This window comes from Notamacropus eugenii, chromosome 1 (genome assembly GCF_028372415.1).
Source record: "Notamacropus eugenii isolate mMacEug1 chromosome 1, mMacEug1.pri_v2, whole genome shotgun sequence".
In the NCBI taxonomy this organism is placed as follows: Eukaryota; Metazoa; Chordata; class Mammalia; order Diprotodontia; family Macropodidae; genus Notamacropus; species Notamacropus eugenii.
The window spans coordinates 69,881,737-69,902,267 of record NC_092872.1 but is presented as its reverse complement, the minus strand read 5'-3'; the positions used below and the strand labels follow the sequence as shown (position 1 = coordinate 69,902,267).

The 20,531-nt window shown below is 38.8% G+C and overlaps 1 protein-coding gene across 5 annotated transcripts in view; it reads right to left on the bottom strand.

The window, feature by feature from the left end:
• Positions 1-10,352: 10,352 nt before the first annotated feature.
• Positions 10,353-20,531, bottom strand: part of LOC140501449 (transducin-like enhancer protein 4) — a 154,247-nt gene continuing 144,068 nt past the window's right edge. For 4 of the 5 annotated variants that reach the window (XR_011966187.1, XR_011966188.1, XR_011966191.1 and 1 more), the window contains 7 exons: positions 18,096-18,345; positions 16,559-16,806; positions 14,438-14,585; positions 13,775-13,925; positions 13,365-13,441; positions 11,651-12,102; positions 10,353-11,219 (listed from right to left, as the gene is read on the bottom strand). Coding sequence is in view for 1 of the 5 variants with exons in the window: in XM_072605068.1 (XP_072461169.1) it covers positions 11,995-12,102; positions 13,365-13,441; positions 13,775-13,925; positions 14,438-14,585; positions 16,559-16,806; positions 18,096-18,345 (982 nt within the window). In the remaining 4 variants the exon portion in view is untranslated. Of the gene's footprint in view, positions 12,103-13,364; positions 13,442-13,774; positions 13,926-14,437; positions 14,586-16,558; positions 16,807-18,095; positions 18,346-20,531 lie in introns of all 5 variants that reach the window. The other variant, XM_072605068.1, reaches the window with a different exon arrangement.

Here is a 20,531-nt window from a genome sequence, read left to right as displayed (position 1 = left end):
AGCAGGAACCAAATCCCATTTTCCCAACCAAAATCTTTTTGGTAGTATAGGTTCTAAGTCTAACTCTGAGGATGACTGAATCTTTTCTTTTTATGTGAAGGTAGATGATTTTCAACCAGATCTCTAAAAATAGAAACTGATCATTCTCTCTATTAGTACCAATACTGAAATCAACCCACATAGACAGAGAATAAAGCCTGATACGCCTTTGATTTTTGTCTTTGATGCTTAGCCCTGGGAATTGACAACTATCTTTAAAAATAGTATACGATTTTCCTTATCAAACTTTCCAAATCCATGGAAAGTAATTTAAATGTGACTATGAGAGGCAACGATCAATAGTCACACCTTTTTGCTTTATTCTTCTTTTCTCTTGTGTGTTTCTTTGTCAAGAAGCTCTAGAATCTTTTGCCCAATTGATATAAACCTGAACACGTCTCTGTTGGGCAAACAGTCTAATTTCCCAACATCTATGGCTCCTGAAAGGGCATTTCATTTCATTATGGAAAGTAAACCATCCCAGATATTCGTCATTTGATATTTCCTCCTTAGACCCCAGAATTCTGGTAACAAGACCAAAAATACCATTTCCTTCCCTAAGTACCACCACTCAACAAAGTCTGTGGTTTCCTTTAAAGCAGAATGAGATTCTAGAACTAAGAATAGTTAAAATTAGCATTTTTTAAAGTGCATTTTTGGGGGTAGAATGGCTAAGGAGGACTCAGTAAGGAAGGACAAATCTGTCTTTTCCCCCCTTTTAAAAAACTTTTCTTCTCAAAATGGCCCAAAGGGAACATTGCCCAGATTCACCTTGAGACTGAGAAGAAGCACAGGAAATTGTTTTCAGACAGCCACTTGAAAACAGAAACTTATAATGGAAAAAAGCCTTTTCTGCCACAACTATAACATTGCTGCTAAAATGCTGTAATAAATGGTAAGAGGCTTTCTAATGTGCTCAGGATTGCCAAAATAAGCTATTGTGTCATTGTTAGATCTCTATGGAAGCTTGAACAGACTGAGGAATAAGCATAGGAGGCAGAACACAAGAGCAGTAACTGTTGAAAGAAATCAGCAGGGAAGCAGCCGCTTCAGTCGCTGATGTCATAACTGGGAGCATACAGGGAGAGCAGAAGACAAAACTCATTGTTGACAAGGTGCCACTGTGCACAAATGTCAAGAGCCAGGGAGCTGAAGAAATATGCGTGCATCCAAGAATACAGGGCAAGTAATTAACTAGTTTAGGGTAGACTTCTTTTATCAGCGTTTCTTTAGCACTGGGTAGGGAATCTCAGAATAAATTGATGAGTAGTTACAAAAACAAAAATTTTTTAAAAATCCATTTAGCTACCATTATTAGGAGAAGTTTATTCCATTGCAACTTTCCATACGTCTGTGACACAATTAAGGGAAGAAAAATGCTGGTAATACATGAAATGATTCTTTGGAGATGACATAGCTGCTAGCTTTGTAGTTCATGTGCACCACGGTGGCTTTGAAAGACTGATGGGTGACCAGTGCCCTTTGTGTGAGAATGTCCTTTGCAGGGAGAAAGGGGCTAATTCCTATTTCTCAAACCAAGGGTTTTCTTGGGTACTTTTCTACCTCCTCACCTGTTATCCTATAAAACTCTGACTTTGCTCAGAGTCATTGTAGCTTTTGCAGATACACACCAACTCGGTTAGCCAGTCATTCTATTTCCCAGAACTTGATGGCTACTCAAAATTTCTTTTTTCTGTATGCTCAATTTTGTCTTTTTTTTTTAGTCTCTTAATTGTCCTTGCAACTGCTGTATTGCTTGCCTTTCAATTCACTGTGAATGACATCATTATTTCAGTGCTGAGTTGGCTGTCTTGTACCTCCTCAGGGGCAATTCTATCTCGTCAATGCATGCCAAGAACTCAAACAAAACAAAACAAAACAAAAAAATCTTTGGTACCTCTGCTCCAGATACCAGATGGGGAATCCTCCTATGAAGAGAAAGCTTCACAGGGTATTGGATATTCATTTCATTCTTCTCTTACCTTGATCTGGAGTTTGATATTGTGTACTTACTTGGTCCACTGTTTCCTAAAAGTTCTCATTTATTTGATTTTTTTTTTTACCATTCTCATTTTCTACTGATGCATTAGTCTAGAATGTGCTACAAAGGTAGCACAAACCTGTTACAGCTTTCAGTTCAGTCTTCCATTGATATCGTCTTTGACTGAATAAATGTATGTCTTCTAGTATTCAGGCGGACACACCTTCAGGCTTACCAATTGGTCCGGTGCTATGATAACTACAAGACCATAATTTGAAGCATGAAATGAAGTACAGAAATATATTTCATTGCTGAAAATTATTAAAATCTATGAGAAAGGGATACTTCCAGGTCACATGAGCAAAAAGATGGAAAACTAGGTATTTTCTCCCATCCCCAAGACTTCTCAAACCTCTCCAAAACAGAAATTATACATTAAAGAAAAGGTAATTTCAGCTGCTTCTGTAGTCTAGAACACCCAGAATCCAAAAGGTTAAAAAAAACTCATTCAAAACCCAGAAACTGATACTTATCGTGAGCACACAGCACTCTTCTCCCATCTCTCATGCTACCTGCAGCAAGGCCATAGTGACAGATACAAGGACATAACATACATATCAAAACCCACCCTTTTACCTCATTCCCTTCTCCCTCTTTCCAGTGCCATGTAGATCACAGCTCCAGGCTGTGGAAGTTTGCTTGAACTTCTGACAGCCAGCTTGGTCACAGCCCTTCAGGAGCAAAAGTCTGCTGGGGACTGCAACCTGGAAGCACCAGCACTGCAAAGTACTGAACTACCCACTGATGGTCCCAGCAGGCCTAGAGCTGCTAGTGTTAGGCCAGAGAACTAAGACGCAGAGGGAACAGTCATGAGGTCATGAGGGCAGAACACTGAACGTGGGAGCCTGGGCACAACTCAAGCCTGAGGAAAAGTGCACAGCATCCTGCTGAGGACAATTCTGACTACCCAAAAATCACTTGGGGCAGAGATTTGAATTTCCTAGTGTAAAAAGGGACTGAAATGTTTTGAGATTCAACCCCCCCAAGGAAACCATAATCAGAAGGGAGTTAAAAAAGTGAGGGATGAGAAAAATAGGTGTGTGGGGGTTAGATGATGAGAAAAATAGGGGGTGGGGAAATGGGGAGGACTGGAAGTACCAAAGATTTCAGGAATAAATTGCAAAGATCTTACACATAAAGAGATAAATCAACAGGAAAAACAATAACATAAGGAAATATGACCTCTGAATCTAGTAAACAAGTTCAGGTTTCTATGAATACTGCAAAATGAAAAAAAAAAAAGACCCAACACTTGATAAGGTAGAAGAATTTGAATTTGGAATCTGAAGTGAACATAGAACCACAACATGCTATTCCGGAGTGGCTAAAAAGAGAAATGAGAATTATAAGAGCAGAATTTATGGCCTCCACAGCAAAAAATAATGAACAAAATGGAAAAACTTGAATTTGCATTGGCAAGCCTCTCCAAAGAAACAAAAGAACAGTAGACTGAGAATGCAAATAAAGAGAAGTAAAGGACAACCTAGAAGAAAAGTAAAAAACAAGAATTTTTACCAAATCTGTTCACTATAAAAAAACAAAACAAAACCCTGTGGATTTTGAAGATGGGATGCACAGACAATCTAAGAATCATATAGGTCTCCCAAAAGAATGTGACAGGGCAAAAAAACTTAAGTGAAAGAAATAATAGAAGAGAACTGTCCAGAACTTCTGAACATAGAAAATGAAATCTCAAGAGACAATCCACAGATCACTTCCAGAAAAAAAACAAAAAACCAAGACTACAAATTCTGAGACACACATTTAACAATTCGATTAAAAAAAAAAAAACAAGGGAAGGGAAAAGAAATCAAATGCCAAGGAAAGGACATTAGGATACCACAAAACTATTCTGCACCCACCATAAAAAGGAGGTGGGAATGCAAAAAGGTGTTTTGGAAGAACACTGCAGCTCAGAATGCAGCCCAGGAAGATCTGTCATGCAAATCTGAACTTAACCATACAGAGCAAAAGATGGACACTAATAATATAGAAGAATTTTTGAAAGAAAACCACAACTGAAGAGATTATTTGCTTCTCAAATATCCCCAAACAACAGAATTGCAGAATGAGTCAATAAACACAGCAGGGAAGGATGATAGCAGTAAGAGTGACATTAGAAAGGCAAAGAAGAGACTTCTTACAGAAATATGGTAATTGTGAAGTGGAAAGCCAAGGCATTATGGAGATACCCTGCCTATGGGTGTATGCTTCTTTTGTGGGACTACATTACAACATGGAAGGGTGTGCGTATGCCCTCCGTGGCCGAAGAAGACCATGCCATCAGAGAAAATGATGATACGACTTGCACTTGACTTTGTTTTTGAGTGAGGGAGGGCTGTGCAGGTCACCAGCTTCACTTCTCCTCCAGAGCCATCTGAATCCAGTGACCGGATATTCATCAGGATGACTAGAGATGACCCAGGATGAGGCAATTGGGGCTAAGTGACTTGCCCAAGGTGACACAGCTAGTGAGTGTCAAGTGTCTAAGGTGAGATTTGAACTCAGGTCTTCCTGACTCCTGCATTGGTGCTCTATCCATTGCATCACCTAGCTGCCCCACATAGAAGGGTATACGAAAGGGGAAAAGGAGAACAGAAAGATAGAGAAGAGAGAGTGATCCACCAGAGTCAAATCAAGGGCTAGCAATGAGGGCAAGGTGACCTCTGTGATCTCAGAAAGAGAAAAGCCTACAGGCCAGTGGGTGAGAAGAAGTAGGGAAAGATTCTAGATCTAGAATATCCAAGGAAATGATGAAAAGATGTAAGGACAAAAGGGGAAGCACTTTTAGACTTCAGACTACATAATAAAAGCAGCATTCACGGAAACCATCTAATATTGGTTAAAGAGCAAAGTAAACAAGGGAGATTTAGAAACAATAAAACTCAATAATCCAATGTCCAATACAGTGTAGAGGAAAAACTCTAAAAACTGCCAGGAAAACTGGAAAACAATGACAGAAATTAGGCTTAGACCAGCACCTCACAACATAACACATTACACGACTAATATTAAAAATCACACTATAAACAACTGGAAGAGAAACAGATCGTTTACCTTATACAGCTATGGGTAAGAAACGTGTTCTTAACCAAACAAGAGATAGAGGCAATTACGAAAGATAAAATAGGTAACGTACTTGAAAATAAAAAAGTTTCTGCACAGACAACATTAATATTATAATAAGGGAAGCAGTCAAATGGGGGAAAAAATCTTTGTGTCAAATTTCTCTGACAAGGGTTTAGTATTCAAGATAAACGGTGAATAAATACATATGCCTAAGAGCTATTCCCCAATAGACAAATCGTCAATGGATATGAATAAACAGTTCTCAGAAGAACTACTGAGTATTCACAACCACATGAAATAAATGCTGTAATCACTCATAAGAGAAATGCAAATCAAAATAATCTCAAGGTTTAACCTCACACTCAGCAAATCGTAAAAAAAGATGACAAAAAATGGCAATATTCAAAGTTGAAGGGGTTGTAAAGATAGGTATACTAATACATTGTTGGTAGAGATGTGAGGTGGTACAGTTATTTTGGAATTATAGAAATAAAGTGGCTAAAATATCTATTCCCTTTGAACCAGAGACTCCATTACCAGTCTTTCTACCCCAAGGAAGCCATGGACAAGAAAAAAGTTTCTATATATACTCCAAAATATTTATAGAAGCACTTTTTTGGTGATAGTTAAGAATAGGAAACAAAGCAGGTACCCATTGATTGGGGAATTGCTAAGTAAATTATGGTACATCGATGTAATGGAATACTACTGCACTGTAAGAAATAATGCATGTAATACACTGAGAGAAGCATGGAAGGATTTATATGAACTAATGCAGAGTGAAATAAGCAGAGTTAATAAAACAATATAAATGGAAAGAACATCAAAAAGTCAAAAGTAAATGTGACAAAATTATAAAGATCAAGTGAGACTTGAATAAAGGTATGAGAAGACACTTCTAACCTAACATTTTATGGAAATGAGAGGTCCACAGGTCACACACTGAACATGTTTTTGGATTTTTTTGATGTATGAATCAGGTGTCATGATTTTTTCCCTCTCTAAAGAAAGACTACTTGTCGTATGGGATGGCTCTCAAGAAGGTGGAGAGGGAGTGCTACAAACAAAGCATATCATGGTGATACACAAAACATAAAATATCAATTAAAATTTATTTTTAAAAACTTTGGGAGTGGAATTCTTGGGAGATGTCATCTCTAATCTGATGAGAGGACTGAACTCTCTCTCCACACACACACACACACACACACACACACACACACACACACACACACACACACACACACACACACACACACCCCTTGGAAATCCAACTTATTGTCATGGTAAAAGATGTAACTGGTCATTTATTTCAATAGATTCATCTATAAATGTTTCACTTACTCACAAAGAGTCTTTTATTTGAATTTTACCTTTGAATTTTATAGCTGGAAGTAGAAAGCAAACTAGACTAGGTTCAGTTCCATGAGATCTGACACAGCAATCCATGGGTACCTCCTTCTTTTACAGCAGTATGGCATGATGTGTGTACATTAAGCTTTACAGCAAGAGACTTTCTTTTCTATTCTAATTCATTTATTGCTATTTTGTTTCTAATAAAAATGTATTAAAAACACCAATTTCACTCAAGCATTTTTGTAAAATTTCAGCCGCACAAAGTTACTGTGACATTTAAATATTTTTCACTACAAAATAGCAAAACCTTTTGTCTTCAAAACCTTGTACACCTATTGTATGAATCAGACTTTCCCCTCGTCTCTGCCACTGTAAAACCAAGAAATATGAGTGCTAGAAATATGTATCAACTTGGGCTTCTCAATCTCACCCCCAAGCATCCTCTTCATCTCTCATCGTTCCTTACGTAGTACCTCCTTCCCATCTTCATATTTCCCTCTCTTTCAAAACTAGAAATACTGTCAACACTCATTGTTTCAACTTTTCTCTTCTCCCTCACTTCTCAGACCCTTGCAATATGGCTTCCAACCTTGATAAAATCGAACTGCCCTATTCAAAGTCACCAATATACCTCAATGGTCAAAGCAAATGGACCTTATCCTTTTTTACCTCTGCATGGACACTGTTGATCAATCTCTTCTTCAGGATACTTCTGAGTTTTCATGATACCACCTTCTCAGTTCTTCTAGTTCTGTGTCTACTTCTCAGTCTCCTTTGCTGGATCACAATCAAACCCTAGCCCCAACAGTGGGTGCTACTTAAAGGCATCTGTCCTCAGTCCTCTTTTCTTTATTGTTCACTCCCTCTTGGAATGATCCAATGAACTCCCATGGGTTCAATTACAATTCCTATGCAGAAAAGTCTTAGGTCTCATTCTCCTTTGCTGGATCCTCACCCATATTACACCCTAGGTGCTTCTAGAGTTCTGTCCTCTGCCCTCTTCTCCCTCTATACTACTTCACTTAGTGATCTCATCAGTTCTCATGGCTTTAATTACCATTCTATGCTAATGATTCTTCAATCTCCTTATCCTGAACCAATGTAACCTCCAATATCACATCTCCAACTTCTTTTTCAGTCCATGTCCAAACATGTCCAAAACAGAACTCATTGTCTTTCCCCATAAACTTTCCTACTTCCAACTTTTCCTATTACAATACTATCCTCCCAGTCCTTCATGCTCACAACCTAGGAGTTATCCTCAACTCATTTCTCATCCCCCAAAACCCTATATCCAATGTTACCAAGGTCTGCTGATTTCACCTTTGTACCATCTCTCAACTATTCCCCTTTCTCTCCTTTGACACTGCCTCCACTATAGTGCAGGTCCTGATCACCCTATGCCTGGACTTCTGCAATAACTTGATGGTGGGCCTGCTTGCCTGAAGTATCTCCCCACTTCAGTCCATCTTCCAGTCAACCACTAAGATAAATGATTTTAGGAAGGTCCAAACCTCACTTCTAACTCAAAAAATTCCGGGGGCCCCTTAAACCTCTAGGATCAAATAAAAAAATGTTCTTTAGTATTCAGAGTCCTTCATAACTTAGCCCCCTCCTACCTCCTTTGGTTTTACACCTTATTCCAATATGTACTCTTTGTCCGAATGATACTGGTCTCTGGGCTGTTTCATGAACAAGTCATTCCAGGCATTCTGTCCTCTGTGTCTGGAAGGCTCACCTTTCTCAACACTACTTTCTAACTTCCTGGGCTTCCTTTAAGTTCCAATTAAAATCCCATCATTTATAAGAAAGCGTTTCAATCCCTCTTAACTTTAGTCTTTTATTTCCTATGTATCTTGTATATTACCTGCTTTGTATGTTTCCATGTTGTCTCTCCCATCAGATAGTAAGCTCCTTGAGGGCAGGGACTTCAGCATTTCGCAGTGGCTGGCACATTGTAGATACTTAATCAATGTTTGTTGACTGTTTAAAGATAAGTGTGCAAATGTGCATATATGTGTATATACCCAGGTTGTCTCTGTCCCAAGTATCATTTCTGCATCACCATTTGACATTTTGAACAAACCCAACATCCCAAAGATATCTCAAACTCAGTTTTCATACCAAAACTCACTGTTTTCACCAAGGTAAAGTCAAAATGAGTACATGATTTAGATATAAAGACTGACACTATAAGTAAACTAGGAGAGCAAGAAATAGTTTACCTGTCAGGTCTGTAGAGAAGGGAAGAATTTATGAACAAAAAAGAGATAGAAAACATTAGGAAATGAAAAATGAATGATTTTGATTATCTTAAATTGAAGTTTTTGCACAAAGTTAGAAGGGTAGCAGAAAGCTGGGAAAGAATTTTTACAGCTAGTGTCCCTGATAAAGGCCTCATTTCTAAAATATATAGAGAACTGAGTTAAATTTATAAGAATCCAAGTCATTCGCCAATTGATTAATGGTCAAAGGATATAAATAGGCAGTTTTTAAGAGGAAGAAATTAAAGCTATCTACAGTCATATGAAAAAATGCTCTAAACCACTATTGATTAGAGAAACACAAATCAAAACAACTCTGAGGTACCACACTACACCAATCAGATTGGCCAACATGACAAAACAGGAAAATGATAAATGTTGGAGATGAGGGAAATGAACATTAATGCAATGTTGGTAGAGCTGTGAACTGATTCAACCATTCTGGAGAGCAATTTGGGATCTATGCCCAAAGGGTTATAAAAATGTGCATACCAGTAATACCATTTCTAGGGCTGTATCCCAAAGAGATCATAAAAATGGGAAAAGGACCCACATGTACAAAAACACTTATAGCAGCTCTTTCTGTGGTGGTCAAGAATTGGCAACTGAGGGGATGCCCATAAACTGGGGAATGACTGAAGAAGTTGTAATGGAAAACTACCATGCTATAAGAAATGATGAGCAGGGAGACTTCAGAAAAACCTGGAAAGACTTACATGAACTGATGCTAGGGGAAATGAGCAGAACCAGGAGAACATAGTATATTCTAACAGCCACACTGTGCAATGACTGACTTTGACAGATGTAGCTCTTCTCAGCAATGCAAGGTTCTAAGATAACTCCAAAAGACTCACTAGAGAAAACACTATCCCCATCCAGAGAAAGAACTTTGGAGTCTGAATGCAGATGGAAGCATACTATTTGCTCTCCTTCCTTTTGCTGTCCTGTTTCTTCTTTCTCATGAGTCTTCCCATTAGTTCTAACTCTTTACCTCATGACGAATGTGAAAATTTAACCCAGAAGTTTGCTTTTTTCTTTTTAATGAAACCTAAGATTTCATGGGTACAGGGAACTCCTAATGAGGAAAACCTTCTAACGCAGATCACCACCTTCTCTGCACTTAAGAGTTGGGTGGTGAATCTGAGAGCTTAAGGGACATGCCTGGGATATGAAGCCAGGTCTTCCCAACTCAGGCTGGCTCTCTATTCATGAACACATCTTTTCAAAGGTGCTCTTGTTCCTGTTTTCCAGATGAAGAAACGGTGAGTTATTTCATGACTTGCCCAGGGTTGTACAGCTAAAATACCATTAGGTATTTTGGTAGTGAAGCCATTCATATATCTAAAGACACTCAATAAATGTCTATTGGAGAGGCTGGTCGAAAACAGTTCTTCCACTCACTAACGATAATTAAGAAATTACAAATTTGTACTACTTTTGCTTGATCATAGCCAATCACCTAATGCCCAACAGAAGCCTTGACTTTTAATACCAGCTGTGCAACTTCCAAAAGTGAAAATGTTAAAACAAGCACCTTCCCTCACCCACCGACCCAACAAAGGAATTTAGAAAAATAAGCATCCTAGAAGTTATTTATGTTTAATGCTTAAAAGTCTGAATGCACAAACAATATTCTACCATTATAGAAGTACTGGTGGTCAATACAATGCATTAGAACTATGTACAATGCACAGTTTAGTATCAAAATCTTTCTACACTGTAGAGTATTACGAAACTGTCAATGACATCAAACACAATGCACTTAAGACACCATTTTTTTTTCTGCTACCACATTGGAACTTCAATGAATAGTCCATTTCAATTTGCAGCATCAACCCCTTTCTAGTATGAAATTAAGTAATTTTCTACCTATACGATAAAGTTTATCTACACGGTTCTTTTGATTTTGATCCATAGCAGCAAAGGCACTGTACATCAGCAGATCCACAGACTTAAAAGATTTATAAAGCATTCAAACAAATAATAATAATTAATAATAATAAAAAAGGAGTCACAGATCATGGTTTAACAGTAACAACAACAACATAAAAATATAACCACAACGTCTCTGGTAGGATGGCACAAAACAGCCTTGTGTCTACTCCAGGGACATCCAACTAAGACATGGAAAGAACCGATGGCCAACAGAGCAAGTCCTCCTCTCATGTGAGAGCCCATTCGTCCTGTTCTTGGGGAGGAGGGCTTCCTGCAAATCCTCCTTCCTCCGCTGTCCTCTCTTTGTCAAAGGCTTGGCTTACACAGTGGTAGGAATTCCTTTCCTACAGCTGTGCACCTGTGCAGTTCCCAAACAACACGCGAAATGTTTTCCATAATCTCTTGCAACCACAAAATTGCCCAAAGATGCACATCTCCCCTTTTCAAAGAAATGTGGCAAAAATATCCAGGAGGGATTAAGTTGTCTCTTTGAGGCCAATTTACTGTTCATCTTTCTATAATACAAAAAAAAAAAAAAAAAAAAATTAAAAAAAAAGTTATATAGTGACCATTGCCTGGTCAGTAAGACTAATAAAAAGGAAAGTTCTACAAATAGCAACCAGTTCTGAAGTGGTTCCTAAACCTTCAGGTATCTAAGAGGGTAGCATTCGTTGAGTATATGTAACTGAGACAGCTAGAAGCTAAACTTTCCAAATTAACCGAAATGCATATGGCATCAGTTAGAAAATTCTCTGTATTTAGCAAGATTTCCAAAATTTGTTTAAAAAAAAAAAAAAAAGAAGCATGTTGCTTCCTGTTGACATCAAACATTCAATGTCTTTGTATAGCTACCAGTCTATGCTGACAACAATTTCTAACTGGTCATTTTCAATGTTCTTTTGCCCTCCCCTGCCAAAAAAAAGGGGGATATCAAAGTACAACGCACCTTTATTACCAAGGCGGCAGCAGACAGCTTTATTTAGTCAGTTCATTGTTAGAAAGCCTTCTTTAACCAAAATAAATATATTACAGATATAATACATAATTCAAGATTCAGTTCACTGTTAAGTACGCTTATTCCGAGTTCTTCCAAGTAGATATTTCAAGATTTGGTATCACAGGTTCTTAATGAGCATTCACAATTCAATAGCAAGGAGCAAGTGGGGGGAGGGGAGGGAATCAACTCCACAACTGTGAGCAACATTTTAAATCCTTGGCTTGGGAAGAAAAAAAGGGGATTATACAGCAAAGTGCTACAGGGAGGAGTCCGGTTTGCATTAAGATTTGTCCTCAATAAATAACTTCATAGACTGTTGCCTTCTTGTCCCCAGAGCCGGTGACAATATACTTATCATCCACAGAGATGTCACAACTAAGCACCGATGAGGATTCTTTGGACTAGGAAAGAAACATAAAAAAAAACCATAAATGTTGAAGAAACTAAAGTTATAAGCTTTAAAATGAGTAAAAGTAAAAAATATTATCACCTACCATCTTAAGGGATAACCAAAAACCATAATGAGGAAATGTAATGCTTCTTTTTAAAACCCTAATATTTTATCTCTGTATCTCTGTGTCTCACACACACTCTCTCTCTTTCTCTCTCTCTCTCTCACTCACTCTCGTGATTTCTACAACTTTTGCCTTCTATAAATCATTCTAAGTTTTGCACAGTGGATAAAGAGCCAGTCTCAGAGCCAGGAGGAGGTTTTAAGTGTTACCTCCAACTCACACTTGGCTGGGTGACCCTGGGGAAGTTGCTTAGCCTTGCTCCATACTCTAGGTAATGGTCTGAGATCATAAATTGCAGAGAAGGTGGTACTTCTGTATTGGTAGAGGGAGCTTCTCCATTGGAGGGTTCTCTACATGAGTGATTGATAATCTAATTCCTATCTCTAGATTAATAATCATGATGATAATGATAATTTTTCAATACAAAGACAGAATAAATATTATTATCCCCATTTTAGAGATTAGGAAACTGATGCTCAGAGGGACTAAATTATTTGTTCATGACTATACACATACACACGCACACGTATCCATGGAGTTCTAGCAGACTCATACGTTAACTCTGTCAACTCTAGTTCTTTTTTAATGATGCCAAACTGACTCTACTACACATGATTCCCAGGAAATAGAGAATTTCTTTCAAAAGGACTGGGACAGGAACTGGACTTGGGATTTCATAAATACTGGTGACTCCTCAGGAAAGAAACTCCCTGTATTACCGAAGGTCAATCCTTTCTCTGCAATTTATAGCTTTAGACAGTTGGCTGGAGTACTAAGAAGGGAAATGACCTGCCCACAGGCACAGTCCAGGAGGAGACACATACATACATACACATACACACACACACACACACACACACACACAAAATATATTTCAGCAATTAAACAGCAAATATTTTTTAAGGATCTACTATAACATACACAGCATGAGACATATAAGTGTACCACTATAACCCTTTACACCAATTACTGTTTTAAATGGAACAGTATTACTCCAACTTCATGTAGCAGTCAGACTAGATGACGTTTAAAGACAACCTTAAAAGTTAATGAATCAGTGATTAATAAAAATCAAATCTGACATCTTCACACAATTCTATTCCTAATGAGTTAAAAAAAATATGTAGGAGTGAAGCATCATGAAATACCTGGAATATACTGGCCCCATAAGGGGTTCTCCACGCATTGAGCAGATTATCCTTTCCAGTGCTTACAAACCATTTTCCTACAATCAGATCATTTAAAATGTCAGAGTTAATGCCTCAGAATCAGAATTCAAATTCACCAAAAAAGAACAGAAAAATTCACTCAGAGCAATAAGAATTATTCAAATAAAAGTCGTCTAATTTACAACAAACTGAATAAAAATTCTGTAAACAGAGAAAACTGGTAAAGTTAAAGCCAGAGAGAGGGGAATACAGTCACATTCAAATTCAAACAAGAGAAGCCATTTCATACATCCAAAGGTTAAGCTTTCAAGAAGTAAACAAAGAACTATGCTGCCCCTGCCTCCCCATATGGCCAGAAAAGAAATGACAAAGCACGGAAATCTGCTTACCACAGTGAGCAAACTTAAGGGACAACACGCAGCTCTCATGAAGATGTAGCTGGTATTTGTCTGGTTTGGTAACGTGTAGCACCTCTACGTTACTGTTCTCCATCCCAACTGCAAGCCACTCTCCAGTGGGACAATATCCCAGAGAGAAGATCTAACATTAAAATAGCAAAAAAGAGTTTTTGTTCTTTAAATATCAGGTGACTTGACTTTGGCTACTTTAATTTTAACCTAAAAAGATAAATCCTTTTTATACCTCTTTCAGGTATGCCATTCTAATTAGGAGAAAAATCAAGACTGATTAAATAAGAGAGAAAAATAAATCCCCAAACGAATGTGAATGTGGAACATAATCTTCACAATGTATTCCATCAGTCTAGTCTGTAGCTTTAACTGACAGAAAAAATTACATAAAAATGCTCTTCCAAACCAGCAGCTAACAAAAAGTGCCTAACACTAAACAACCTTTAATGACTCGAACAAGTAAACTAAATTTAAAAAAATGTGAACCCCTATTAATAACTAGCTAATTCAGAATTCCAAAGTAACAAACCATGCACCATGCATGATAACTCTGGAACTTGTTTTAATTTCTGCCTTTTAGAATTTCACACATTTTATGGAAAAATCACAATTTCTAAAATATCAAAGGCTTTGAGACAGTACCTGCGATGTGAAGTCATGCTGCTGTAACTGCCGCCCTTCCCGCAGGTCCCAGGACCTAACCGTGTTGTCCAAACCTCCCGTCCAGAGCTTGGTGCCATCGTTCGAAATGTCAATACAGCTGGCTCCGTCTGTGTGGCCCTGGAATTGCCTGAAAATGTCAAAAAGTGGGGGAAGGGGAGAGGAGGAAAGAGATTTAGACAATGAGGTAGTTTGAAGATAACTTAATGGAGTGTTTTATGTCAAAAACCAGGTTTGCTTCCTTTGACACCATTAAATGTTATTATATTACTTAATAATAACTGCTCCAAACTTCAATAAATGGCAAACAGGTGTAGAATTTCCTATTTCACTTGGTTGTTTTCCAAGACCTAGGTAGCTTTTGAAATCAATGAACAAAGAGAAAATTATCTTTAAATGGAGTGAAAAACACAACTCACATCTACATTCAGATGATCTGTCCAAACAATGAAACACAATAAACCCAATCCTCTCCCCATAACTTGGTACAAGAGGGTGTGTGAGGGGATATAAGGCTAATTTTTCCCTCGAGAAATGGATAGTCTGCCAAGGAGAGATACTGAGCTCTCTATTGTCGAACTGTGTAATTCCAAAAGGCTACAAAAGTTAGTGGTGTAAGTGTTAGGCAGAGAAACTCAAAGCTGCTCTACCCGGAAAGGCCACCCTTGTCTAAAGGGAGAACAGGCTATATTGCCCCTCAACAGCCAGTACAAAGCTAGAGCCCAATCCATTATTCTCTTTTGCCTTCCTACCAACAGGCGAAGAGTACAGTAGAGAATGCTGGTGGTTCAACTAAACAGCTCAACTGAATGCAAAGCACACCAAAGGGAAAAGAAAGGTAACTGTCATGCATTTGTAGTTATTTTGCTACAATTAATAACACTACATATAAACTGGTTCTAAACAAACTCCTCAAGCCCACTTCCAAAGGCTTCTACTCAAATTACCTTTCATCTGAATTTGGCAATAATTATTCCCCGTGACCATCACTCTTACCCTCTCCTCTCTACTTAGCAGCTGGATCTATGCATGGACCTTTTCATAGCATAGTACCATGGAAAAAACACTGTATTTGCAATTAGGAGAAGTGAGGGATGTGGAGATCAGATTTTAATCTGTTACCATGCAACCTTGGTCATATCACTCAACATATCTGGGTCTCAGTTTCCTCACCTAGAAAAACTGGGAGACTAGATTAAATGATCTCCAAGATCTCTGCCTCTAAATTTAGGAACCCATTTTTCATCTATTTTAAAATTATAATTACATGAGTGTTGTTCCTTCCCCTCCACTGCTTGCTCTATTAGATCATAAGCTATTTCAGGACAGGATCAAAACCAATCAAAATTATTGAAATACCACGGCACCCGGCATAGCGTCATATATCCTGTGGATTCTCACTAAATATATGGTGATGATGGTCATGGTGGCATTGGCTCCCATCATTTAACATAGGATCATGCCCCAGAAAGTACCTGAGGTACAAACTAAACCCAGGTATTTTTGAGCCTAAGTCCAGTGCACTAACCACTATCCTATCTTTAAAGGATATCCAGAGAGATCACAAGTTACAGGAAATTTATCAAAGTATTGCCTCAACATGAGTTCACTTTTCATCTTATACTCTATATGAACGAAATGGAGAACCAAAATGTCTGGTTTTATAAAGCACAAGGAGTTAAGGGAATTAGATGCTCCTTTTCTTCTGGCCTGCTAATGATGACACTCCAGACCACTTGTGGTCACAGGAGTGCAGCAGAATGACAGAGAGGAAAGTACACTTGATTTGAAGATCTGAGATCAAATCCCTGCCTTGCCATTTCCTAGCTAAGTGACCCTGGGCAAGTCATTCAACCCAAGTCAGTTTCCGCATCTGTAAAATGTAGATAACAATACTTACTACTCCTCACCCTCACAGGGTTACTATAAGGAATGAGTTTTATAAACTAAAGCATCATGTAAACGGGCATTGGTACGACTATTAACTCTTATTATATATCCAGTGTTCATCCATTTGTATATACAAAGTACTGAGAAACAACTGTGGTCCACAGTGGCTAAATGAGCTCTTCCCTTGTTGGTAATAGGATCCTGTTGACCTACCTGACCAACGTCTGGTTGTGCAGATCCCACACTGCGATGTTCCCGTCGCTGCAGCAGGAGAAGCAGACCTTGGAATCGGGGCTGATCGCCAGGGCGTAGCAGGCGGGAGCGGAGGATGTCAGCTCAGCTTTGATGCGTGGGGTCGGAGCTGCCAGGTCCCAAATGGATAATGTACTAGCTTCCCCTCCAACGATCAGGGTGCGGCCGTCAGGGAGCAACCTGCAGGAACGGATGTAGTTATCTCTGTTCTGTGGAGACAGAAACCATCAAGAGATTACTCATGAGGAAAGGAAAACAGCATTAACATGAGAGCAGAGATCCATAAAAGTATTGTATTCCCTCCTGGTTTTAATGAGCCATTTATACTTATGACAATGATAAAGTGGATTAATGCCAGAAAATTACATGACATTAGGGAAGTACTTAAACTTGATCTACAGAATTTAGTACTGAGAGATATTTAATCTTAATTAGCATCAAAAAGCCACGATCTAGACTAAACCCTGAACAATTAAAAGCTTTACATATTCAACAACTCACAAACTCATGTAAGTTATTCATACACACCAACATGTACAAGTGCACAGATACATATGGCCTGTAAAAACCCAAAACAATCAAAACAGAGAATCATGTTCTACCATGGCTGTGTCTAGAGAAAGACTGCTTATTTCTTTCAGCCACAAACATATCAAGAGTTACAGGCATTTTTCCATAGAATTATTACCTGCCTAAATATGTTATCCTGATTTTGATTAAGCAGTTCTTACATCAACAGGAAGTAAGACCTTATCAAGGATTACTAAGACAGAGGGAAAAAAGGTTTTCCTAGCAGGATTTATGCTTGTTAAGAGAGGCAAAATATCTGCTCCCAAAATAACTTTAGGGCAAGTTATGACCAAATGTCAATGAGAGACATACTCATGGAGTTTCAATCATGAGTTAAAAGTTACTGTCAAATAGCAAGGCCAGAATCCAGCATCACTGTTTTCTATCTGGCCACAGGTGACGATGGGCTTGGTGTTTCAAAGCACCTCCCCTGGTCCTGTGATCTGAAGTATTATTTCTGCTTGCCTAACTTCCCTCTGTCTAATCTGGTTTTAAAATGAAAGGATGCAAGGGGCTCAGATTTCTGAGTATGTTTATGTATGCACACAACTGTGAGTGCACACGCACAAACATACACATATCTAGCTGGTAGAACCATGCAACCGCATGGACCATAAACAAAGCAAAGAGAATTTGCCAAGTAAGATACAAACAAAGCCAATGTTCAGTTTTCCAAGTTCTAAAAGAGGAAAAATTAAGGAACAGTAATGAATGACCCCAAACTCATTGTACTATCCTTTGATGACTATCATGTTGTATATTCATACATAGAATTTACTCAACTCAAATCACTTCTTTAAACTCAATTTAAAAAACAAACATTTTCCCCACAGTTGCATGTAAAGACAATTTTTAACATTCATTAAAAATACTGTAAACTCATTTATTTTCAAAGACATTAGAGTCTTACTCATCACTAACTGCTTACCAGGCAATCCAGCTGAGAGACTGGACTCTTATTTCCTGGGTGGCTGATATCCCAGACTTTGACGCATCCCTTCCCACCAGTGTACACGTGTCTTGTGGGGTTGCTTATCGTAACTGCACACACGACTTCTCCATGATTAAGAGTATTAATCTGACGAGCATGTCGAGGGATTCCAGGCCCAATGAGGGCATCAGGTGGAAAAGGTACTGGCTGCATCTGACCATCTGCGCTAACGTGAAAGGAGTACGCTCTAAAGGAAAGAAGAGTGAAAATGAAAGAAAAAAATCTGCTGAACTGTTTGTTTCCTGTGCTGAATTATGATGAGAAATAAGAAATGAAATGTTCAACATTACCTACAAACCGAAGAGCTGGGAGTGATTCAGAGCCCAAATGCTTGGATTTTCTGTTAATATCTCATCATAGCAATCATACATATTTCCAAGTTAACTGGCTGATAGAATGCTAGGCACAAAATGACCAGGGACTAAGGGGTTAAGAATCTTCAGAGCCCTTGGTAAAATGGCAGATGAGTAAAAAATGGGACTTCCCCCCACCCACCCCCCTTGACCTGACATGACAATCACAAATCCCAGTAATACCAAATGGAATCTGAGCTCTCAGAAAAAATCTACTGCGTGACTGCCAGGAAGGCCCACCTGTGAATGACCTATCAACAGCTTCATCTCAAATTCATTTCCAGGGAAAACCCTCAGGTTGGGAAAGTGTTTGGCTCTAATATGTGACTTAACATAGAGCATCTCCTGCAAGAGAATCTGTCTCTATTTTTAGGATGCTAAAGGCAGAGACAGGCATCAGCAAAGCAAAGGTAGTGAGGCAAGTGACTGTGACTAATTTCACATTCCTGGAGGGCAGAAGGAAAACTCAAAGGACAAATAAGCAGGAGGGCAAAGGGGAGAACCAAGATGGGTGTAAAGAGCATGGGAGGGAAGCCACCCTGGGTGGGTCAATCAAGGGAGAGCACTTTGTTTATGAAGCTGTTAAACCCTTGCTCCATGAAAGGCTCAGTGAGGGAGACTATGAGAGCAGGTGCCTTCTATTTTATCAACTAGCTGATGAGGGTCATGCCCACTGCTAGCACGATGTTCTAATATTCAGCCTCTACCAGACTCAGCACCCTCCTTTATCACACACAAAAGACACAGTCACACACATCAGATGGTTGTTTTCTAGTCTATCTAGCATTTTAGTACCTATAAGGTATCAGTCCTGTTGGTTCTTTAACATTACTTGTGATTTATCCCATTCACAGGTCACATACAGGCTCTTTACTGGTATCTAAAAAGACAGCTCATGACTGTTCCAGGACTCCACTCTGCCTGCTGTCAGGACGGATCTTTCACTTCTCTTTCCCTAGTTGTATCTTGTTCTGCAGGCACATTTCCCTGTTTTTATTAGAGTGGGGACTTGAGACAAGAAGTACCCTGTGGACCACGACCCTTGGGCTTGTGCCAGTTAGTGGGCGAGAGGGAGTTTTCTCTCTTTCTCCATTAGTCAAGACATCAAACAACATGCCCAGAAGAAGACACTCTATCCAGCAGGAAGCATTTCAGAGTCAAGTAGCTCAAGGAAGGCAACAAAAACATATACACTCCCCAGCTCCCCAGAAGGACGCAGACACAGAAAGGCAGTGAAACTTCAAGTCAGGAAGTAGCTTCAGGGAGCAGACTGGCAGCAGAGAAAAGAGCCGATTATGAAATCAAGAGAGAATTAGCCCTGGTAGTTGAGACTCAATCTTTGGAAAGCGATAGACCTAGGAAGGCCAGCTGAAATGATCCTCCCTGGGTGAGGCACAGTGAGGGAATTAACCTCATCTCATAACTTACTGAGGAAACAGAGATGATTCACTCTGAGTTCTCCCTTCTCAATGTCTAAAAAACCCCTAGATATCTCATCCCTCATTCTCTTCTCCTTTACCCCAGCCTCTGATAAAGAAATGATCCTTTTCTGAACAAAGGATAATGCCCTTTTCCATGTAATCCTTTATCCCCCTCCTGTTCTATCATTCCCAGTAGACTGAAGACTAAAAAAAAAAATTGAGAAACTTGAGCCAATCTATTATTTTTTATCTGAGGTCTACAAAAATGCCCAAATGTTTCTAACCTGGAAAAAAAAGTTCAAAAGGCCCAACCACTCCCTAAAGCTAACATTCAATATCTCTTCCTTTTCATGGCAAAATTTATTTAAAAAAAAAAAAAATCTGTCTACACTATCTACAATTCATTTCCTTTCATTCACTTCTCAAATCTCTACAATCTGGCTTCATTTAACTGAAACTTTTTTCAATGTTTTCCAACAATTTCCTAATGGCAAAATCTATCGGACTTTTGTCAGCATTCATTCTTCTTGGCCTTTTTACATTACTTGACAAAGTTGAACAGTGTCCAGAACATGTTCCTGGATACTCTCATTCTCTCT